The 25,305-nt window shown below is 32.3% G+C and overlaps 1 protein-coding gene across 5 annotated transcripts in view; it reads right to left on the bottom strand.

The window, feature by feature from the left end:
* Nucleotides 1–25,305, bottom strand: part of map4k3a (mitogen-activated protein kinase kinase kinase kinase 3a) — a 103,867-nt gene that overhangs the window by 33,137 nt on the left and 45,425 nt on the right. For all 5 annotated transcript variants that reach the window (XM_073825269.1, XM_073825272.1, XM_073825271.1 and 2 more), the window contains exons 3-14: nucleotides 24,577–24,667; nucleotides 21,617–21,681; nucleotides 16,571–16,626; nucleotides 16,327–16,374; nucleotides 14,040–14,082; nucleotides 13,699–13,771; nucleotides 12,255–12,386; nucleotides 10,744–10,806; nucleotides 10,274–10,355; nucleotides 9,099–9,215; nucleotides 3,298–3,376; nucleotides 2,365–2,423 (exon numbers count right to left, since the gene is read on the bottom strand). In XM_073825269.1, the coding sequence (XP_073681370.1) occupies nucleotides 2,365–2,423; nucleotides 3,298–3,376; nucleotides 9,099–9,215; nucleotides 10,274–10,355; nucleotides 10,744–10,806; nucleotides 12,255–12,386; nucleotides 13,699–13,771; nucleotides 14,040–14,082; nucleotides 16,327–16,374; nucleotides 16,571–16,626; nucleotides 21,617–21,681; nucleotides 24,577–24,667 (908 nt within the window). The remainder of the gene's footprint in view (nucleotides 1–2,364; nucleotides 2,424–3,297; nucleotides 3,377–9,098; nucleotides 9,216–10,273; nucleotides 10,356–10,743; nucleotides 10,807–12,254; nucleotides 12,387–13,698; nucleotides 13,772–14,039; nucleotides 14,083–16,326; nucleotides 16,375–16,570; nucleotides 16,627–21,616; nucleotides 21,682–24,576; nucleotides 24,668–25,305) is intronic.

Raw genomic sequence — 25,305 nt, 5'->3', positions numbered from 1 at the left:
GTTGGGTCATTTTATTGGGTAATTTTTAATATTTCTACCCAGCTGCTGGGTTATTTAGTTAACCCAAATGCTGGGTTCGGCTTGTTGGGTCATTTTATTGGGCTATTTTTAATATTTTTACCTAGGTGCTGGGTTATTTAGTTAACCCAAATGCTGGCTTCAGCTTGTTGGGTCATTTTATTGGGTAATTTTTAATATTTCTACCCAGCTGCTGGGTTATTTAGTTAACCCAAATGCTGGGTTCGGCTTGATGGGTCATTTTATTGGGCTATTTTTAATATTTTTACCTAGGTGCTGGGTTATTTAGTTAACCCAAATGCTGGCTTCAGCTTGTTGGGTCATTTTATTGGGTAATTTTTAATATTTCTACCCAGCTGCTGGGTTATTTAGTTAACCCAAATGCTGGCTTCAGCTTGTTGGGTCATTTTATTGGGTAATTTTTAATATTTTTACCCAGGTGCTGGGTTATTTAGTTAACCCAAATGCTGGCTTCAGCTTGTTGGGTCATTTTATTGGGTAATTTTTAATATTTCTACCCAGCTGCTGGGTTATTTAGTTAACCCAAATGCTGGCTTCAGCTTGTTGGGTCATTTTATTGGGTAATTTTTAATATTTTTACCCAGGTGCTGGGTTATTTAGTTAACCCAAATGCTGGCTTCAGCTTGTTGGGTCATTTTATTGGGTTATTTTTAATATTTCTACCCAGCTGCTGGGTTATTTAGTTAACCCAAATGCTGGGTTCGGCTTGTTGGGTCATTTTATTGGGTCATTTTTAATATTTCTACCCAGCTGCTGGGTTATTTAGTTAACCCAAATGCTGGGTTCGGCTTGTTGGGTCATTTTATTGGGTCATTTTTAATATTTCTACCCAGCTGCTGGGTTATTTAGTTAACCCAAATGCTGGGTTTGGCTTGTTAGGTCATTTTATTGGGTCATTTTTAATATTTCTACCCAGCTGCTGGGTTATTTAGTTAACCCAAATGCTGGGTTTGGCTTGTTAGGTCATTTTATTGGGTCATTTTTAATATTTCTACCCAGCTGCTGGGTTATTTAGTTAACCCAAATGCTGGGTTTGGCTTGTTGGGTCATTTTATTGGGTTATTTTTAATATTTCTACCCAGCTGCTGGGTTATTTAGTTAACCCAAATGCTGGGTTTGGCTTGTTGGGTCATTTTATTGGGTCATTTTTAATATTTTTACCCAGGTGCTGGGTTATTTAGTTAACCCAAATGCTGGGTTTGGCTTGTTGGGTCATTTTATTGGGTTATTTTTAATATTTCTACCCAGCTGCTGGGTTATTTAGTTAACCCAAATGCTGGGTTTGGCTTGTTGGGTCATTTTATTGGGTCATTTTTAATATTTCTACCCAGCTGCTGGGTTATTTAGTTAACCCAAATGCTGGCTTCAGCTTGTTGGGTAATTTTATTGGGCTATTTTTAATATTTTTACCTAGGTGCTGGGTTATTTAGTTAACCCAAATGCTGGCTTCAGCTTGTTGGGTCATTTTATTGGGTTATTTTTTAGAACAGAGCCAGTATGATGTAATGTTCTAAAGCCTGAAGTGTGTTCTGATTGGTTGATCTCACATAAATGTTTTAACATAAATGGGTAATTTTTAATATTTTTACCTAGGTGCTGGGTTATTTAGTTAACCCAAATGCTGGGTTCAGCTTGTTGGGTCATTTTATTGGGTTATTTTTAACATTTTTACCCAGGTGCTGGGTTATTTTTTAACCCAAATGCTGGTTTTGGCTTATTGGGTCATTTTATTGGGTTATTTTTAACATTTTTACCCAGGTGCTGGGTTATTTAGTTAACCCAAATGCTGGGTTCAGCTTGTTGGGTCATTTTATTGGGTTATTTTTATTATTTTTACCCAGGTGCTGGGTTATTTAGTTAACCCAAATGCTGGGTTCAGCTTGTTGGGTCATTTTATTGGGGTAATTTTAATATTTTTACCCAGGTGCTGGGTTATTTAGTTAACCCAAATGCTGGGTTTGGCTTGTTGGGTCATTTTATTGGGTTATTTTTTATATTTTTACCCAGGTGCTTGGTAATTCCTCTGTAACTAAGCTGTTGGGTTATTTTTAATGGGTTATTAAATAACCCAGCATGTGTTCTGCCCAAAACCAGTGCTGGGTTGCCAAATAAACTAAGTTGGGTTGTTTTTAACCCAGCATTTTTGAGAGTGTAGGTTGCTGCCTATGTTTTCTAATTTTTGAGATTCCTTACAAAGCTCACTAGGTTTTAGAACAGAGCCAGTATGATGTAATGTTCTAAAGCCTGAAGTGTGTTCTGATTGGTTGATCTCACATAATTGTTTTCAATCACAGAAAAGATAAGAAGGAAGATGATGGTGCTTACCGGTTCATGATGTGGTTTTGTCTCTGTTGTTAAAGGAGGGTCAAACTTCACCTGACCAACTGCAAGAAAACAAAAACAATATTAAAGGAACAGTACTGCATTTTCTCTCTGTGTGTGTGTGTGTGTGTGTGTGTGTGTGTGTGTGTGTGTGTGTGTGTGTGTGTGTGTGTGTGTGTGTGTGTGTGTGTAGGGTACAACAGGGTAAAGAGCGCCTTTGATATTATTTTCCTCTAAAAAAAAAAACACTAGATGGCAAAAAATGTGCCGTAGCACTTTCCAAAGCATCCATGTTTCAAAATACACGTGCAATTTTGGCTGATCCTTGACACAAAGTCGATTCTGTGCTTACTTGATCTAATATATGATGTTTTTAAAAATGTTACAGATTTAAGTAGCAAATGAGAATCACTAAATATTAACTTAGACATTATTAATAAATGTTTAATACAACTGTATATATTTTTCTGCAATCATACACTTTGGGCACAGAGAACAGCACATTTTGTTCTTAGGGTGTGCCTTTAGCCCGTTGTACCCTATATATCAGCACATGGGGTTGTAATGACATCAGGGTAAGAAAATATTTACAAAATATTAATTTTTGGCCAAACTATCCTTTTATTTAAACAATCAGTTATTTGCTGATGTAACTGGTGTTTGAAGTCTAAACTTTAAGTAATCATTTCATGTTGGCATGTTCACTCAAAACCACATGTTTCTTTAAGTCAGCATGTATGTCTGGTAGGTGAGACAGTCTCTAAAATATCCCCCAGCAGATACTGACAGACAGATCATGAGAGAGAATTTCTAGTATACTCCTGCAGACAGACTTATTCACTAAAGAACTGAGGCTGAGAAATTCACTCAGCCATGCTCAGGAGAGCAGGAGCACCTGTCAGGTCTACCCAGGGGAGAAATCCAACAAACACTCACAGTTAATCTCTGACAGAGTCTTCCCTTCCCGACTAGTACGGCTTGTTGAGCGAATCCGATGTGGGACAGACACTGGAGGCTAGGAAGGGAAAAAAAACACATTGAGTACAAATAAATACAAACCAGAAAATAACAACGTGTAAAGGAACAGTCTCTAAGTCATTTAGAAAACTAAAGACTAAAGGTTCAACATAGTGGTAGTTTGGTGAATCTCACATGAAATGAATGAGTGTTTAAAAAAAAAAAAATGAAATAAAATGAAATAAATAAAATAAAAATAAAAATAATTTAATTAAAATTAAATAAAGTAAAATAAAATGACATAAGATCAAATAAAATGAAGTAAAATAATCAAAACATAAAATATTAAATTAAATTATATATAGATAATATAAAAAAATGAAATAAAACAATTTGAAATAAAAGAAATTAAATTAAATTAAATACAATGGAATAAAATAAAATGAAATATAATAAATAAAATCAAAAAAGACTAAAATAAAATTAAATGAGATCAAATAAAACAAAGTGAAATAAAATAAATAAAATCAAAGTAAAATGAAATGAAAAAAAATAATTAAGTAAAATACACTAAAATGAAATAAGATCAAATAAAATGAATTAAAATAAAATAGAAAAATGAATTAAAATTAAATTAAATATCAAATAAAATAAAGAGGAAAAATGAAATGAAATCAATTCAAATAAAATTAAATGAATAAAAGGGAAATTAAGTACAAATAAAAAGAATGGAATAAAATAAGAATGAAAAATAAAATTAATTCAAATAAAGTAAAATAAAATAAAACTAAATGAAAAATGAATAAAAGAAAATGAAATATTAAAAAAAATTAATAAGATAAAATAAAACAAAGTGAAATAAAAAAATAAAAGTATAGTAATGAAAAATCATTATATTGAATTTAATTTAAAAATTAAAATAATTACTATATTTTTATTATTATACTTGTCAGTTTCATTTAAAGATCACATTTTTGTAAATTATTTTTATAACAGTAATGTACATGAAATTTTAATTTTCATTATAAAATCGCAATGATTTTTTTTAAAAAGTGAGATGTGACAATGCAATGTTTTAATGAGACTTAAAATAGGCAAAATATTATTTCTTCTTTTCTGTTTCGATTGAAACATGACCAAGGCATTTACTGAATCTGTGAATTTTGATTTCGATATTATAAAAAAAAATGTATTATATATCTGCTTTAATTCCAGCAATGTCATCATTTCAATGCATTATACTGGTCATCGGACCAACCCTGCTCTATAATATCAGCTTTGGTTATTGGAAAAGCCCTATTAAGCAATCTTACTTGCCATGCCGAGTTGAATGGCTTTTATACATAAATGACATTAAACAAAAACTCAAGATTGTAGCTGCGCTCAATGGATAGCTTGCATATTAGTGCGCCATTCTCGGCAGATCAGAAGGCCAGGTAAGATAAAAACACCCCGTCAGCAAAATCAGCACACATCAATACGTTTAAGACAAGAGCAGCTTAAATGCTTACACTTCACATATCACTTAGTGCCATTGCCAGAGACTCAGTGGAGGGCAAAGTCCGGAAGCTAAAAATACATGCCAGGCATCACTCTGATAACAGCAAGGGTCACAATGCTGACCCTCCCAATCCCTATCTGTCTGACGCTGCTGTCCTGTCTCACTGCAGCCCAAGAGAAAATCATTACGGCCCACTGGGCGTCCGACAGCTGGGTCCCTGATGACTATCCTCAAAAGTTTGCTGTCACTCATGAATCAGAGAACACCTTCCATCAGCAACACACAGATGCACACATGCCTGTGGATATGGAAACGCATGCATAAGCACCACACACAAACACACGCAGACATCTGAATCCTGAACAGGTCCAGGAAACAAAATGGTCGCTGAAGGACACCTTTCACTTTAGCTTCACGGCGGCAGGGCTGAAGGAGATGTGATGAGGAGAGATAAGACAGAGGAACAGACGCACGACCTTCAGACAACAAGGACACAGCAGGGCTCTGAAATAGAAACAGACAGCATGCCAAACACTGCGCCCTTCTCTCAGCGGACGCCTGTGAATATTCTATCACACCTCTTAGCACTTGGGCCACATGCTACAGTGACTAAAAAGATATTATCTATGCTTTCCAAAAAAAGATACACAGGATGTAAATCCAGACAAAATTCAATGGTTGAAAAAACGTCGAGAACATGTTAGGTAATGTTTCATAAAAAAATAAAAATAAATAAAAAAAAACATACAAAATAAATAAGTATTTATTTTTTATTTGTTTGTCTTTGATTTAGGCTTTTTTATATATAAAACAGCTTATATAAAACATTATACATTTCAGATTTTTTAATTAAAAATTAACATACAATTTAACAAATATTCAAATAAAAATGAAATTAACATTTATAATCTAAGGTCTATTTTAAAAAATTGTGATTAAAAAAAAATTACTATGTCCTGATTTATTACAAAATGTGATTCTTCAAAGAAAATAATGAGAACTATAAACTTAAATTATAGACTAATTTATAAACTAAAAATGGTCTTTAAATAGTGCTACAAATACATTTTACAATATTTTACAATATGACGTAACATGACGTCTTTTATTAAAAATTAACATTTAAAAAGAAAATACTACGTCCAGAAATGATTAATATATTACATAATAAGAATCTTCAATGAAAATAATAAGACTCTAAAATTGAATATAGACTAAATTATAAACTACAAATGTCCTACAACTGGTCCTGAAAATAACTTGTATAACTTTACATATTTTATAAAACATTTTCTTTAATTACTTTCTTATATTTATGGGTTAAATATAACTTTGACATCATGTTTTACAAGAAAAAAAAGTCTAATTAAAAATGAAAATACAAAAATTCAACTAAAAATACGTCAGCTAAAATTAACATATATAATCTATATAACCTAATCTGTGATTTTAATAAATGACTATGACCAGACACAAAATAAGAATCTTCAATGAAAATTATAAGAATTATAAACAAAAATTAATTATAGGCTAAATTATAAATTGAAAATGTCTTAAACATTGTCTTTTACAAGAAAATAATTTTTTTTTAATTAAAAATGAACAAATAAAAAATTCTAATAAAAGAATGGTCAACTAAAATTAACATATATAATCTATAATAATTATTATAAAAACATAATATTATAATTATTATTATAATATATTATAAAATGAGAATCTTTAATGAAAATGAGAAATATAAACTATAAAATTAATTACAGACTAAATTATAAACTAAAAATGTCTTAAAACTGGTCCTCAATATAGATTTAAAACATTATATATTTTATAAAACATTTTCTTTAATTAATTTCTTATATTTATGGGTTAAATATGACTTTGACATTGTGTTTTACAAGATAATTAAAAAATATATTTTTTAAATTTAAAATTAAAATACAAATGAACAGAAATTCTAATTAAAAATGGTCAACTAAAATTAACATATATAATCTAAGGTTTATTTTAAATGACTGTGATTTTAAAAAATGACTATGTCCAGACATGATTATTATATTACAAAATAAGAATCTTTAATGAAAATAAAAACAATTATAAACTCTAAAATTAATTATAGACTAAATTATAAAAACAGTCCTAAAATAAACTTTAAAACATTACACATTTTTTAAAGCATTTTCTTTAATTAATTTATTGTATTTATGGGTTAAATATGACCTTGACATTGTTTTTTACAAGAAAATCTAATTATTTTTTTTTATTAACTAAAATGTCTTTAAAACAGCCCTAGAAATAAACTTTAAAACATTATACAGTTTCTACAAAAAAATCTTTAAATAATTCCTTATATTTATGGGTTAAATATTACCTTGACATTTTTCTTTTTTGTACAAGAAAATCAAAAAAAAAATTTTTATTAAAAATAAACAAAATTATTAAATAAAAATGTCTTAAAATGTCTTAAAACAGTCCTAAATAAATTTTACAATATTTTATATTTATAAAACATTTTCACTTAAAAAAAAAAAAAACACTTAAATTGGTTTATTTCATTTACTGGTTAAATATGACCTTGACATTGTGTTTCGCAAGAAAATCTACAAAAAAAAAAAAAAATTAACATACAAAAAAAACCAAAATCCAATTAAAAAAATAGCAAAATAAATTTACATATAATCTAAATTTTATTTTAAAAGACTGTGATAGAAAATACTATTTCCAGACATGATTATTACAATATATTACAAAATTAGAATCTTTAATGAAAATAATGAGAATTATTTATAGACTAAATTATAAACTATATAAATAAACTAAAAATATAAATTGTGTTTTACAAGAAAATCTAAAGATAAAAATTTAATTTCAACATACAAATGAACAAAAACGCAAATAAAAAATGGTCAACTAACACTAACATATAAAATCAATATATCTAACATTTAAATTTCAATTAATATTTAAAAAAATTGTTCTATTACATTTATATTGCTGTTTTGTCTTTAACTTCAGCTGATTAAAATGAGTGATTTTTAAATTGATTTCTCCACACATAATTCTCATCAATATTTTACACAAATAAACTTTAATTTGATTATGAAAATGTAATCTATTATTATCTTCTTTATTTACAGATGAAATATGACCATGACGTGTTCTTGACAGGTTTTCACGAGATTCACCCCCAATATCGACCATTATTCGCATTCCATGACGCAAGAAATTTCTCTTAAAGCTCTTTGATGTTGATGTTCTGTTAAACCCTTGAAGCCAACCTCAGCACAAAGAGGCCGGACAAAAATCTGTTATCAACGGATCCAAATCCGGCTTTTGAACTGAGCTTCCGTTTCCGAAACCGACCCCTTGAGGGACCAACACACCGATCAAAAATCCAACAAGAGCGCCAAACTTCCTAAAACATCCTTGGGCATACCTGCGTAACTCACGCACGTATACAGACACACACACACACACACACACACACACACACACACACACACACACAAGCAAACTTACCTCACGACTACTTGAGCAAACAAGAAAACACACGTCATGCACAAACATGTTTGTCTAGGTTACAAATGAGAAAATAAATGAACATAACACTCACATAGTCATCAACACTTATTAAGCAAAACATTTCCAGATGTTCACACACAAACGCACACCCCTGATACCTTTCTGCGAGCTGCAAAGCGAAGGACTCGCCGGGAGAGAGGAGAGACCGGTACAAACAACCCTCTGTATTTAAACTTCAAGAGCAGGAGAAGGGGAAAAAATGAATAAGAGAGAAAGTGAGAATGAATGGATGCTTGGGGAAATGGGCAGAACAGGGAGAGTTGAAATGAAGGAAAACTACGTCCTTAAAAAGTCTTCATTCTCACTGCGGGACTGTGAAAGAGGCCAAATGATTTCACAAATCTTTATCAGCAGAAATAGCCCTGTAGCAAAACGGATGAGATGCTGGTGTATAAACCTAACTTTAGAGACAATCTGAATGAATGACTGCCATTAAAACTACTATTACAGACTAATAATGAAGAAAGTAAGCTATTGAAAAATATCATCTCAATAAAATGGTTGACGTATTGAATACATAAACTCATGAGGCTCGTCAAATTGACTTCACCGCTCGTAGGATTGAGAGGCTAATGTGTCGGTTCCGTCAGCTGGCGTTTTCTGGGCTCTGTTTGTAAATAATAGTCCCAGAGGGGCCGTCATTCTTGAAGTGATAGCGGTGATAACATTGAGAATCACACAGGGAGATATACTGTACCTCCGGCTCTGGGTCGTCATCGTCCAGGTCTGTGTAGGACGAATGGTCGGGGTTGTTCGCTTTATCCAGCAGCTCGATTGCCAAAATACGGCTTAACGGTTGGGACACCAAGGGATGCTGGGGAGAAGATGGATAAAATGACATTGTTACATGCTCTTGAAAGCCATGTGATTTGTCTTTTGTCAGTAAAGAGTCTTGAAAGATGCAAAAATAAATGTAAAATACATTATAAATTCGACTTAAACTACCAGTCAAAAGTTTTTGAACAGTAAGATTTTTAATGTTTTTTCTGCTCACCAAGCCTACATTTATTTGATCCAAAGCACAGCAGAAACAGTAAAAATGTGAAATATTTTTACTCTTTAAAATAACTGATTTCTATTTGAATATATTTTAAAATGTAATTTATTCCTGTGATTTCAAAGCTGATTTTTTAGCATCATTACTCACATGATCCTTCAGAAATCATTCTAATATTCTGATCTGCTGCTCAAAAACATTTATTATTACTAGTATTATGTCGAAAACAGCTAAGCAGAATTTTTTCAGGTTTCTTTCATGAATAGAAAATTCAGAAAAACAGCATTATAAATGTCTTTATTATCACTTTTGAACAATTTAAAACATCCTTGCTAAATAGAAGTATTTACTTCTATAATTTCTTTCCAAAACAAAACAAAACAAACAAAAATTATACTGACTAGAAGTTTCTGAATGGAATAGTATATATATTGTTACAAAATCTTTTTATTTCAGTTAAACTCAGATCTTTGGATCTTTCTAATCAAAGAAAAAAATGTACTTAACCGTTTTAAATATTAATAATAATAAATGTTTCTTGAACAGTAAATCAGCATATTAGAATGATTTCTGAACGGTCGTGAAGACTGAAAATTAAAAAATACTTGATGCTGAAAATTTAGCTTTGATCACAGGAATAAATTACATTTTAAAATGTATTCAAATACAAAACAGTTATTTTAAACAGCAAAAATGTCAATTTTGGATCAAACTTTGGATCAAATAAATGCATGCTTGGTGAGCAGAAGAGACTTCTTTAAAAAAAAAAAATACATTAAAAATCTTACTGTCCAAAAACTTTCGACTGGTAGTGGACACACAATTATACTAGAAAACGTGAAACTCAATAATACAAGAAGCAAAAAATCTCTGACCTGCAATAACTTGTCAGCTGATGGCCGTTTCTTTGGATTTTTCGTCAGAGCCAGCTTCACAAAATTGTGGAAATTATTGGTCCTTCAGAACACAGAGAAGAGTCTCCATAAATCTCATTCGTAATGAGCATTTCGACCACGAGGTCGTGCAGTTTGTTAGCTCTAAATGTAATTAAGCTAATTTGATTTTACAGAGCTGCAAGGTAATGGAGAAGAAACTATTCGGCGGACGACCTGACCAGATTCATAATCAGACAAGATAAGAGAATGTTAAGTCTGACCTTATCAAAATTCATAAAACTAACTGTTTAGGGCAAATGAGAGTGCTTGGCCTAAATTTCATAGGTGACTAATGAAATTAAGGAAACAGGCATTTAAAACACAGACTTAAATTGAAATGTCTCTTGGTATCAAGGATTTTACACACCCAGGTAATCTTATAATTGCCTCAAAATGTAATTATCACTTACCATTTAACTTTGTCTTTTAATTTGGGGGGTTGAAAGTTGCTTTTCGTCATCAAAAACAAAGCCCTGGAAAGACAGAAAATCGGTTGGCATTTTCACAAGCAGATAGGTTAAGCAAAGAAAATATTTTCCCAAACACTCATTGGTTCACTCCAGAATTAAGATTTCTTGATCATTTACTCAACCCATGTCATCCAAGATGTTCATGTCTTTCTTTCCTCAGTCAAAAAGAAATGTAGGTTTTTGAGGAAGACATTCTAGGATTTTTCTCTGTATAGTGAACTATAATAGGGATCAATGGGGTGAAGGTCCGAATTGCAGTTTCAGTGCAGCTTCAAAGGGCTCTAAACGATCCCCGCCGAGAAATAAGGGTCTTATCTAGTAATTTTGTAAAATAAAATAACATTTATATACTTTTCAACCACAAATAGCTCTACTTCAAGCATTACGTAGTCATGTTGAAAAGGTCACGCATGATATAGGCCGAAGTACCGACCCAGTGTTTACAAAGCAAATGTGCAAAGAAAGTCAAACGCCCCTCACAAAAAAGGTATTACAACAATGTTGGATGATTTTGAAGTTGGAGGAGAAAATGAGATGAGATTTTTTTTTTTTTTTTGAAAATTGTTTCATACCAATACCAATTGTTTCGCTAGATAAGACCTTTATTCCTTGGCTGGGATCGTGTAGAGCCATTTGAAGCTGCACTGAAACTGCAATTTGGATCTTATCCCCACCAAAGTCCACTATATGTGACCCTGGACTACAAAATCAGTCGTAAGGTTAAATTTTACAAAACTGAGATGTATACATAATATGAAAGCTCAATAAATAAGCTTTCTGTTGATATATGGTTTGTTAGTATAGGACAATATTTGGCCGAGATACATCTATTTGAAAATCTAGAATCTGAGGGTGCAAAAAAATCGAAATACTGAGAAAATCACCTTTAAAGTTGTCCAAATTAAGTTCTTAACAATGCATACTACTAATCAAAAATTACATTTTGATATATTTATAGTAGGAATTTCACAAAAAACTTCATGGAACATGATCTTTACTTAATTTCCTAATGATTTTTGGCATAAAAGAAAAATCAATAATTTTGATCCATACAATTTTGGCTATTGCTACAAACATACCCCAGCGACTTAAGACTGGTTTTGTGGTCCAGGGTCACATATAGAGAAAAAACCTGGAATGCTTTCCTTAAAAACCTTAATTTCTATTCGACTGAAGAAAGAAAGACATCTTGGATGACATAGGGGTGAGTAAATTATCAGGAAATTTTTATTCTGGAAGTAAACTAACGTTAATCCTTTAAGTGGAATCATAATCTGAAACAAACAGCTTTTTAAAAATTCTGCTAAATATAATGTCAATCTTTCCTGTGGAAAAACCGAATTGTACTGTATCTAGTGTCATCACTATTTCCTACTTTTTAGTAAGGATACAGCAAAAAATCTAGCCCTCTCTGAATTGGAACAGATCCATACGGCTGTTTAAACTCTCACCTCATTGGATGAAGGTCAAACATGGGAGGTTGCAGTTCAGCTAGTTCAATGGCGGTGATGCCCACAGCCCAGATGTCACACAGGTGATTGTACCCTCCTTTCCTCTCCACAGCAGCCACCTCTGGGGCCATCCTGTTAGCATGGGTTACAGACCACACCATCACTCATTCATAAACATTTCCTACCTGATGGTTATGTAAGATGTGAAAAAGGCATCTGTGGCCTTGTAGAAAACTGCAGAATTATAAAAGATTGATTCTGTTTTTTTTCACCACCACAACAGCAAAAGTTCACTTTCAGAACAAATATTTACAGATTATTTACTCACCCAAGATGTTTTGTCATTCAAGATGTTCATGTCTTTCTTTCTTCAGTCGTGAAGAAATATGTTTTTTGAGGAAAACATTTAAGGACTCCTCTCCATATAGTGGACTTCTATGATGCCCGCAAGTTTGAATTCCAAAATGCAGATTAAACGCAGCTTCAAAGTGCTCTAAACGATCCCAGCCGAGAAAGAAGGGTCTTATCTAGTAAAAAGATCGATTATTTTCTATAAAAAATAAAATAAAATACAATTTATATACTTTTAAACCTCAAATGCTTGTCTTGTCTAGCTCTGCATAAACTCTGTGTATTCCGGTTAATGGCACTTAGGGTATGTCGAAAAACATATCTCATTTCTCCTCCAACTTTAAAATCGTCCTACATCGCTGTTTTACCTTTTTTTGTAAATGGCATTTGATCTTCTTTGCATGTTCACTTTGTAAACACTGGGTCTGTACTTCTGCAGCGATGTAGAACAATTTTGAAGTTAGAGGAGAAAATGAGATGGGAGTTTTTGAACATACCCTAACTGTCTAGATCCGGAGTGCACAGAGTATGCATGCGCATGTGCATACTTGAACTAGACAAGACAAGCATTTGAAGTTAAAAAGTATATATATTGTCAATTTTTCTAGAAAATAACCAATTGTTTCACTAGATAAGACCCTTCTTCCTCGACTGGGATCGTTTAGAGCCCTTTGAAGCTGCATTTAAACTGCCTTTTGGAAGTTCAAACTCACAAACATAACAGAAGTCCACTCTATGGAGAGAAATCCTGAAATGTTTTCCTCAAAAAAAACAATTTCTTTACGACTGAAGAAAGAAAGACATGATCTTGGATGACCATGGGGGTGAGTAAATTATCTGTAAATTTTTGTTCTGGAAGTGAACTTCTCCTTTAATATTCAACACCAGGACATTAAGTTAAAATATTACTATTAACTTTTTTTGACTATTTTAAAATTACCTTTCAGTGTTTTTTAATGTTATTTCAGTGTGACAAATAAAAAAAAGAGAAAATACTGCATTTTTATTATGAATAATGTATTGCATTCATGTTTGATTTTAAAATGTATAGTATTTGTGACAAAATAAAGCATAAGAAAAAAATGCTGTATACCAGTAAGGAGTCCCGATGAAGGATTTTCTTTTAGCTAGTGTTGCCGTGATCTGTGCAGATACACCAAAATCAGCTGCAGAGAAAAAGAAATGAAAGATCTTTACTACAATCCCACAAACAACCCTCCTGTGAGTGTACAGCTGACACTACCATGCGTCTAATTCTGTTTTATGAATTATGAAATTTGAGAGCAGTGTAATGCCACAGCAGATCAAATGTGACGACATGAGGTGGTACTAGCAGTATTTACACTTTTGTTAATGACTTGAGTTGCTAACATAGTAAGTAATCTTATTTCTCAGTATTAAAAATTGAACAGAACGAAAAGAAAGATTTCTCACCTAGCTTGACATAACCATTGTCCGTCAATAAAATATTGGCACCCTGTTTCAAATAGAAAAAAAAAACTAATGAAACGAAGCAGCAATAGAAGAGTAAAGCAACCATTATAAGACATTATTAAATGTATTACTGGTAGATTTGTGAGATGACATGTAAAAACGAATCTGACAGACTTCAGAATCTCATTTTTTTTTCTCTATAAAATCGCTCTTTCAACACCTGCTTTCATCTATGATCAGAGATGTGAAAGCACCATCTGAGTCATACTAATTACACCTCCCTCTGGCCAGGTAACACATTTTCTCTTGCTTTACCAGTGATTGCGCATTTGGCTTCACCAAATCACCATTAAAAGGCACTAGGGGCTTTACTTTAAGGGTATTTTTGTAAACAGCTGTGGTACACAGATGAAATACATACATTTTAGATGTAATGAGTGCGTAATGTTTATTCGCTGCTCAAAATGTACTTTTATTCAGCAAGGGCACATTAAACTGAACAAAAATGATAGTAAATATACTTATAATGTTACAAAATATAATGTTACAAAAGATTTCTATTTCAATAAACGCTGTTCTTTTGAAAAAGTACCACAAATTTAAATTGTAATATTATTTCACAATATTACTGTTATTTTCGATCAAATAAATGCAGCATTGGTGATCATAAGAGACTTCTTTCAAAAACATTTAAAAAACAGTAGTGTATTTCAAATATATTGCTAAGTATTTCTTATTTAGAAGAGGGAATGTTTCAAATATGTGACCCTGGAGCACAAAACCAGTCTTAAGGAGCACTGATATATTTGTAGAAATAGCCAAAAATACATTGCATGGGTCAAAATGATTTTTTGCCAAAAAAAAATTTTTTTTATGCCAAAAATAATTTGGATATTAAGTAAAGATCATGTACCATGAAGATATTTTGTAAATTTTCATACCGTAAATATATTAAAACTTAATTTTTGATTAGTAATATGTAATGCTAAGCAGTGTTGTTTTTGACAACCATCTTAGATTTAGTCAAATTTTAGTCACTTCTATATGTGATAGTTTTAGTCCAATTTTAGTCGACGAAAAGTCAAAAAGGTTTTAGTCTAGTTTTAGTCGACGAAAAGTCAAAAAGGTTTTATTCTAGTTTTAGTCAAAAAAAGGGAAAAAGTAGTCTTTTAACAAATTAATGTAGGTCAGTAAGTATTTTGCTGCTGGGTAGTGTCACTTAAAAGTTCTGAAAATAGCAGATCTATAGTTCAACACAATGTGAGCTTCCGGATCGACTATTTTCACCAATAATTACAATAATGAAGGAATGTTTTAGAACATAAAAGACAAGCAAGGATGGAATGCTAAAACGGCTTGCCATACTAGTATAGCAAAGAGTATTTAATGCTAAAACGGCTTGCCATAGCGTCAGATACTTTTTAAGTTTTAATTGGCATGCACAATAAGCGGAAATGTCATGCATTTTAAACGTCTGACGGACCACCCACTAACATTTTCGTCTATTCTCGTCTCGTCAACGAAAACTCACACACGTCTCGTCATGTTTTAGTCATCAACGAGCCATTTTTATCGTCTCGTTATCGTCATGAAAAAAAGTGGCGTCAACGAAATGATTTCGTCATCGTCATCGTTGACGAAAACAACACTGATGCTAAGGCTCTCTTTGGACAACTTTAAAGGCAATTTTCTCAATATTTAAATTTTTTTTCACCCTCAGATTTTCAAATAGTCGTAACTCGGCCAAATAATTGTCCTATCCCAACAAACCATACATCAATGGAAAGCTTATTCTTACATTATACATATTATTATTAATATGATAAATCTCAATTTAAAAAATGTACCATTATGATTGGTTTTGCGGTCTAAGGACACTTTATTAAAAACATAACAACATACAGCAACTAACTAATAGTGTGTAATCTCTGCGCCACTAGCGGCACCATACATAATTACAAAATAATGACAGAATTGTTAAAAGAATCATTTCCCAATGATGAATCATTCAAGAATGTGAATCATCAAAGCTGGTGTGTGTAATTTATGTGCCATTGGCAGCAAAAAATGCTACAAACAGCAGTTTTTCTTTGTGAAGTAAAACACATACGGTACGTTTAAAAAGTGCTAAAAATTCGACCTGGATAAAGACAGCGATTTAATTGGCTGATAGATTCACCAAGAGGAGGGTTTATGTGCTGTCACTCAACTTTTTTCTCTTACCATTTGAGCACAATTAAACACAAAGAGTCTTCTATTTAAATAAATCAGAAATAAACGACAGTACCTTTATGTCTCGGTGCATCTTTCCTTTGTTGTGTAGGTAATATAAACCCTTAAAGAAAAATAAAACCCTCATTTAATCCATTTGAGATAATCATCTCAAAAACACATTTAAAAACATTTTTAGAGACAGAACAGGCAGAAATTAAATATTCGTCAACATGCCTACCATTAAAAATTCAAAAGCAGCTTTCATAGTCACAGCAGATTGCTTTGGTGTCAAAACAAAGTCCAGTAAAATGGCTTACCTGAAGGGTTTCTCTTGTTACATATGCTATCTGTGATTCTGTTAGTGGCCCAGTAACTGTGGAGACACATTCAGTGTACATTAGGAGTAATATAATCGAAAACATTCATATTAGAATATTAGCTATAACAGCTTGAACGTAAAAGAGCAGTCTAAACAATATAAAACATGTACATATCAGTTGAAAAATGAGGAACAAATAACTTCAGCACATTCGACTACAGCTTAAAGGGATAGTTCACCCAAAAATGAAAATTCTGTCATTAATTTCTCACCCCCATGTCGTTCCAAAGCCGTAAGAACATAAATTTAGATGCAACTGCATAGACAGCATGCAACTGAAATGTTCAAGGCCCAGAAAGGTAATAAGGACATAGTTAAAATAGTCCACTGAAATTGTTAAAATAGTTAAATAGACATTGTTAAAATAGTCTCATAATGTCATAAAAATATGGTTGAACCACTGATGTCACATGGACTATTTTAATCGATGTTCTTAGTACCTTTCTGGATCTAGTAGTTGCGTTTCTGTCTATGCAGGCTCAGAAAGCTTTCGGATTTCATCCAAAATATCTTAATTTGTGTTCTCAATTTGTGTCTCATGGGTTTGGAATGACATGGCGATGAGTAATTAATGACAGAATTTTTATTTGTAGGTGAACTATCCCTTTAAACTTGTTTAAATCAAGAAAATACACATAACATTATAGCATTTATCCTTCTCCATGCCACATTGAAAAGAAAGCAGCACTAATGGGTTTTACTCAGCAGAACAAGGCCTAGATTATCAAGAACGCAAGGAACAATGTGAGTGATTACGTGTCCAACCCCACAAAATACAAAGCTGAATTATTCCACAACTCTGAATGGACGACTGATGAAAATAACAGACTTAAAACTTTACTAAAGAAAATTCAAAAGCCGGCTGAGAATCTCATTTGTCTGTTCTTTAAAATGTTGAAGCCTCTGACACTTCAGCACAGCAGTTAATCTTCTTTAAGTCAATAGAGACTTTTATTGCTGATTAAAATGTCACAAAAACAGGAAATGTGCTAATGGGAAGGAGTGAATAATAAATGGGCTGAAGGAAGAGGCTTAAATATTAAAATGCTGTCCTCAATGCATTTCTAAAGGACATACTGTATTAGGCATATGGTAAAGAATGCATTTAAGACATTTGTTTTTACAATGTTTGCTTTCACCCGTTCAGCGGAATTTCCCAGTATGTCCACTGCTGCACCTCACATTCCTTTTTCTTGATCATTTACTAGTTCTTTAGAGTTAAAGACACGTTTGACCGAGCAGAACTCAATTCATGTCTCTTTTGTGTCTTTCTCTCTCTGTTGTGTGTGGGAGGACTAGAGTCGGTCGGCCTCGGCTCTAATCAGGCCTTCGACCCTGTAGCTGAGTGCAGCAGGGGGTTGATAACGTGGGATGTGGAGCTGGGTACTAAGCTAACACGTTAGCACCATAACACCATCTACCCCCCCACCCCGCGCAGAGGCTCAGAGAGAACCGCAGAACTGCCGACAGCTGTCCTGAAAATGAGCTCTAATGATCTGACAGGGCCACTCTACTGAGCTCTGCTAAATTTATCTCCTGGGAACATACAGAGGGACACTTTCCAACAACGTAAGAAAAGATTTGTATATTTAGGCCATCTGTCAGGAATCAAATTGTTAATTGGAAGAGAGGAAAGTCTATTTATGTCAAAACTGGCATCAGGAAATGAGAAGAACTTTCAAGGCATTGCAGCCATCGTATTTACACTGTTTACGGTGAGCCTTTTAGAGGCATATTTGACCCAAAAACGAAATTATGTGATTATTTACTCATCGTTGTGTCATTTCAGATTTTCTTTCTTAGATGTATGATTTCCACAATGAAAAGCGTAAAAGAATTCTAGTCATAAACATGGAATTTACTGTATAACGCGGAATGTCACGGAATTTGCCAAATTTTGGATGAATAAATCAAAAGTAGGTCAGTACACTGGACACTATGGACTAGTGTCTGTAAATATTAAGCTGCTAAAATACCATTTACAAAGGAATCCTGCATGTTCTGCTTGTTTCTGTGTGAATGAATGGCGCAGACGCGCAGTTTCGTTTACTACATACATATTGAAGCGTCTGTGATGTTTGTGGTGTTTTCTGCCTCTGCTGCCTCAATATATGAGTACATGAACACATAAACAATCATAATAAGAACTGCTCTGAGAGTGACTTTGAGAATTTTACCATTTCTTTTACATTAAAATAAAAGTTTGGTTTAACTTGAAGAAATTGCGACAGAAATGTGTTACTTAATGCAATGACAGTACTCTTACTACTTAAACAATTAATATTAAATTATTATTCAAAAGAAATATTTACCAGAATTTATTTACCAGAAAAATGTAAATACACAGCACAGTATTTCTGAAAGATTTGTATATTTAGGCCATCTGTCAAGAATCAAATTGTTAATTGGAAGAGAGGAAAGTCTATTTATGTCAAAACTGGCATCAGGAAATGAGAAGAACTTTCAAAGCGTTGCAGCCATCGTATTTACTATGTTTACGGTAAGCTTTTAAGAGGCATATTTGACCCAAAAATGAAATTATGTGATTATTTACTCATCATCATGTCATTTCAGATTTTCTTTCTTAGATGTATGATTTCCACAATGAAAAACGTAAACAGAATCGGGGATTCTAGTCATAAAAATGGAATTTACTGTATAACGCGGAATGTCACGGAATTTGCCAAATTTTGGCTGAATAAATCAAAAGTAGGTCAGTACACTGGACACTATGGACTAGTGTCTGTAAATATCAAGCCACTAAAATACTATTTACATATGAATCCTGCATTTTCTGCTTGTTTCTGTGTGAATGAATGGCGCAGATGTGCAGTTTCGTTTACTACATACATATTGAAGCATCTGTGATGTTTGTGGTGTTTCCTGCCTCTGTTGCCTCAATATATGAGTACATGAACACATAAACAATCATAATAAGAACTGCTCTGAGAGTGACTTTGAGAATTTTACCATTTCTTTTGAGAAAATCTATCGTCATATAATTTTACATTAAAATAAAAGTTTGGTTTAACTTGAAGAAATTGTGACAGAAATGTGTTACTTAATGCAATGACAGTACTCTTACTACTTAAACAATTAATATTAAATTATTATTCAAAAGAAATATTTACCAGAATTTATTTACCAGAAAAATGTAAATACACAGCAAAGTATTTCTAAAAGATTTGTATATTTAGGCCATCTGTCAGGAATCAAATTGCTAATTGGAAGAGAGGAAAGTCTATTTATGTCAAAACTGGCATCAGGAAATGAGAAGAACTTTCAAAGCATTGCAGCCATCGTATTTACACTGTTTACGGTGAGCCTTTTAGAGGCATATTTGACCCAAAAATGAAATTATGTGATTATTTACTCATCGTCATGTCATTTCAGATTTTCTTTCTTAGATGTATTATTTCCAGAATGAGAAATGTAAACAGAATCGGGGATTCTAGTCAAAAAAATGGAATTTACTGTATAACGTGGAATGTCACAGAATTTGCCAACTTCGGATGAATAAATCAAAAGTAGGTTAGTACACTTAAAACGTGATACGGACTAGTGTCTGTAAATATTAAGCAGCTAAAATACTATTTACATATGAATCTTGCATGTTCTGCTTGTTTCTGTGTGAATGAATGGCGCAGACACACTATTTCGTTTACTACATACATATTGAAGCATCTGTGACGTTTGTAGTGTTTTCTGCCACTGCTGCCTCAAAATATGAGTATATGTACACATAAACATATACTAGAACTGTTCTGAGAGTCACTTGAGAATTTTACCATTTCTTTTGAGAAAAACTATAATCAAGTCATTTTACATCAAAACAAAAGTTTGGTTTAACTTGAAGAAATTGTGACAGAAATGTATTACTTAACATAATGATAGTACTCTTACTACTAATACAATTATTATTAAATTATTAACCAGAAAAATTATTTACCAGAATTTATTTACCAGAAAAAATTAAATACACAACACAGAATTGCTAAAAAAAAATTAATTAATTAATTCATTAATAATACATTTTTAGAAAAATCAATTAATCAGAGATGCTTCTAATTATTAAAATTTAATTAAACCATTACTGAAACCACAAAAAATGAGTGGAAAATACAAAATTTGGTAAAAATACAACTGAATTTGAGAAAATAAAATTCATAGCGCATTAAAAAAATGTCATTTTTATTTAACTTTTAATAAGTTGCTGTTAAATTGTGTTCCATGATTTCAATTACTAAGACATGCTTTTTGATTAATATTATTTTAATTTAACCATTAAAACAAAGTCTAGAAAAATTTAAACAGAACAAAAAAAAACGGATTCCAGAAAATTTAAAACGGAATTTGGGAAAAATATAAAACTGATTTCATAAGGCCCTATATACAGTATGCACCACAAGACGGCATTATGAAATTTCCATATGGAAATAAAACTGAATTTGAGGAAAAAAAAGTCAACAGATTTCAATGGGACTTAATTTTATTTTTGTTAAACTTTTAATAAACTGCTGTTAATGTATTTATTTCATGACTTCCATTAATTAGACATGATTGTTATTTTTTTATTATTTAACTACTAAAAAAGAGTCTAGAAAAATAAAAACAGGAAAAAAAAAACTGATTCCAGAAAATTTTAAATGTAATTTGGGAAAAATATAAAACTGATTTCATAAGGCCCTATATATGCACCACAAGACGACATTCTAAACCATGTACAGTTTGTTATTTGACTACAAAACTCATATGGATCACTTTTGGAACTTTGAAAGCATCATGTAAATAAATGAGTTATGTTGTGTTTTACAAAAGACATAAACTTATATGGTTTTGAACAACATGAGGATGAATATATGATGAACTTTTTCTTTAAATTATGGATGGAAAGGAGATATTGCGCTGCATTGAAATACTGACCACTGAGTGAGTCTGAGTTAGTGTTGCAGTTGATTGTTTACCTTTATATGGTGTATCTTACCGTGATATATGTCTTGCAATGAACCTCCCCCACAGTATTCCATAGATATCCATAATTTATCCCTCCTGAAAAGCCAGAGAAAGAAAAACACCAACAAATTATATTTCAATCGATGCATCTCGAAATAGTCCCCTGGCAGCCCCATAGGGAGAGTGAAAGAATGCACACTTTTCTGGGTCATGACACAGCAAGCAGGAGACAGAGTCGTAAGTCACAAGCAACCTGCTTTTTACAAAAACACCCTCCTCCTTTTCTGTAAGGTGCCTGTCTAGACTAATATTTAAAAGATATACTGCTGACCAGACAAAAACCACACTTGAGTCGCCCACAGCTATGAGGAAGATCAGAGTAATATTCTGTGATACAAGGGAATTCAATTGAAGTTTTAGATGCTAGGTGCTTTTAGATATAAACTTCAAAACAAATAAAAATAGGCTATATATATATATGTGTGCGTGTGTGTGTGTGTGTGTGTGTGTGTGTGTGTGTGTGTGTGTGTGTGTGTGTGTGTGTGTTTGTTTGGGGTCAGTAAGAGTTTATATATTTTTTTCTATTTCATTGTATTTTTGTATTTTATTTGCGGGATATAAACTCACGATTGTGAGAAATAAAGTTAGAATTGAAAGGTGCAAGTTTATATCTCACAATTCTGACTTTTTCCTCGCAAATGGGAGTTTATATCTCAGAATTCAGATTTTTTTTTTCCCCCACAAATTCGAGTTTCTCTCACAATTCTGACTTTTTTTCTAGCAAATCTGAGTTTCTATCTCACAATTCGGACTGTTTTCTTGCAAATGCGAGTTTGTATCTCGCAATTCATATGTTTTTTTCCTGCAAATGCTTTTATATGAGTTTATGAGTTTATATCTCAAATTCTGACCTTTTTTCGTAATTGTGAGTTTGTATCTCAGTTCTGACTATTTTTTCATAACTGTGAGTTTATATCTCATAATTCTGAGTTTTTCCCTCACAATTGCGAGTTCCTATCTCAAATTCGGACTTTTTTCTCACAAATGCGAGTTTGTATCTCGCAATTCAATTTTTGTCCTGCAAATGTGAGTTTATATCTCAAATTCTGACCTTTTTTCATAATTGCAAGTTTGTATCTCACTAGTCAGACTTTTATTCTCACAAAGGCAAGTTTGTATCGCAATTCTGACTTTTCTCTCAATGTTGCGAGTTTGTATCTCACAATTCTGACTATTTCCTCACAATTGCGAGTTCCCATCTCAAATTTGGACTTTTTTCTCACAAATGCAAGTTTGTATCTCGCAATTCATATTTTTTTCCTGCAAATGTGAGTTTATATCTCAAATTCTGACCTTTTTTCGTAATTGCGAGTTTGTATCTCACAAGTCAGACTTTTATTCTCACAAAGGCAAGTTTGTATCGCACTTCTGACTTTTCTCTCAATGTTGCGAGTTTGTATCTCACAATTCTGACTATTTCCTCACAATTGCGAGTTCCTATCTCAAATTCTGACTTTTTTCTCGCAAATGCAAGTTTGTATCTCGCAATTGCAAATTTCTATTTTGCAATTCTGACTTTTCTTGCAATTATGAGTTTATATCTATATATCTGACTTTTTCTAGAAAATGTAGGTTTGTATCTCGCAATTCTGACTTTTTTCTGACAATTGCGAATTTGTATCGGAATTCTTTTTTCCCCTTGCAATTTGCGCGTTTGCGTGTCGCAATTCTGACTTTTTTCTCGCAACTGCAAGTTTGTCAAATTCTGACATTTTTCTGACAATTGCAAGTTTATATGTTGCAATTTTGACTTTTTTCTTGCAATTGCAAGTTTGTATCTCGCAATTCTGACTTTTTTCTCACAACTGCAAGTTTATTTGTCAAATTTTGACTTTTTTCTTGCAATTGCAAGTTTGTATCTCGCAAATCTGACTTTTTTCTTGCAATTTGCAAGCTTGTGTCTTGCAATTCTGACTTTTTTCTTGCAGTTGCAAGTTTGGATCTCAAAAATCTGACTTTTTTTAAAGAATTGCGAGATATAAACTCGGAACTGCAACTTATAAAGTCAAATTCTTCTCAGATTTGCGAGTTTATATCTCACAATTCTCACTTTAAAACTTGCAACTGCATGTTATAAAGTCAGAATTGTGAGATGTAAACTCGCAAATGCAAGAAAAAAAAAGTCAGAATTGTAAGAAAGTCAAAAAAAAAAATTTTTTTATAATTAAGTAGCGGAAATGGGTTTTCATAGTCACTGCTGATCAATTTAATGATCAAATTATTTAAAAAGGTATTATTAAAAAAACTAACTGACCCCAAACATTTGAACAGCAGTGCGTATTAACAGAAAAAGTACAATAGAAGATATACAATATAATGCTGATTCCCACATCGTTTTCCCTCGGTTTCTAACAACAAATGACACACTGTAGGAGAAATGTTAAAACACACAATATCATAATCATAAACTCTAAACTTGTAATAAATACTTGTAAACTCTACACAGAGAAAAAACACTTAGATTTTACATACAAAAAAGCGCTTCAATGTTAACACATCACCTCTTCTTTCTAGCCTTGAAACTAGAAAATTGTACTGCAGATCCATGTTGGTCAATTTTGTGTCATATACCACAAAAATTTAAGAAAACATGATTTATCAATGTTAAACTCCTACTGGTTCCCCCAAGATCAAATGAGATCTACAGTACACCCTTGCTAATACCTGAATCTTAGAATATCTAGTTAGGTCTAAGCCTGGCCGCGAGGCACAAGTTGTACAATTAGCAGACACAGAGGTGCTGCAATCACAGTGACTGTTTCTGCAGTGCAGCTGAGAGACCCAACCAACAGAGCGCAGTGTCAACTCAACAGCCTTAGACAGGAATAGGAACTGACAGAGCAGGAGGAGAGAGAGAGTGAAAGAAGGGGTAAGTGAAGGAGAGAGCAGAGAACAGTAAAAGTGTGGTCAGGAAAGTGGTCATTACTATACCTTAAGTAACTACCGAAATAGGCCACAATGTTAGAGTGCTTGCAGTCTTTCATCATGATTATTTCCTGCTGAACCACCGCGAAGTCCTCGCCTGTCGAAGGAACACACAGAGAGATGGGGACAAGGTGAGTGTGTAAACAAGACAGAGAAATAACCAGGGAACACAAACCAATGTATAACAAGGTATTACAATCTGAAAACATCACAGTAACTGTTAACTAGTCCAAAATCTCAGTTTTGTAAAATTTAACCTTATGACTGGTTTTGTGGTCCAGGGTCACATATGAAGTAAAAAATAAAATAAAACATATACATATCATCATGGGGAAATTTATAAAGTATATATGACCCAAAAATGAAATGAAATAAAATAAAATAAAATATATTACACATATCACCATGTGGGAATATAAAAAGTATATATATGAATAAAATAAAATAAAATAAAATAAAATAAAATAAAATAAACATATCATCATGTGGGAATGTATAAAGTATATATGAGCCAAAAATTAAAAAATAATAATAATTAAATATATATGAAACAAAAATAAAATGAAATGAAATGAAATAAAATAAAATAAATAAATATATTACACATACCACCATGTGTTGAATTGTTAAGTATATATAAACTGAAAATAAAATGTATCTAATTTAATTTAATTTAATTTAATAAATTAAAAAAAAATAAAATAAAAATAAAATAAAATATCCCATGTGGGAATT

The sequence above is a fragment of the Garra rufa genome, chromosome 20, assembly GCF_049309525.1.
Source record: "Garra rufa chromosome 20, GarRuf1.0, whole genome shotgun sequence".
Taxonomy (NCBI): domain Eukaryota; kingdom Metazoa; phylum Chordata; class Actinopteri; order Cypriniformes; family Cyprinidae; genus Garra; species Garra rufa.
Note: the sequence above shows the minus strand (reverse complement) of the source record. Positions and strands in the feature narration are given on the sequence as shown.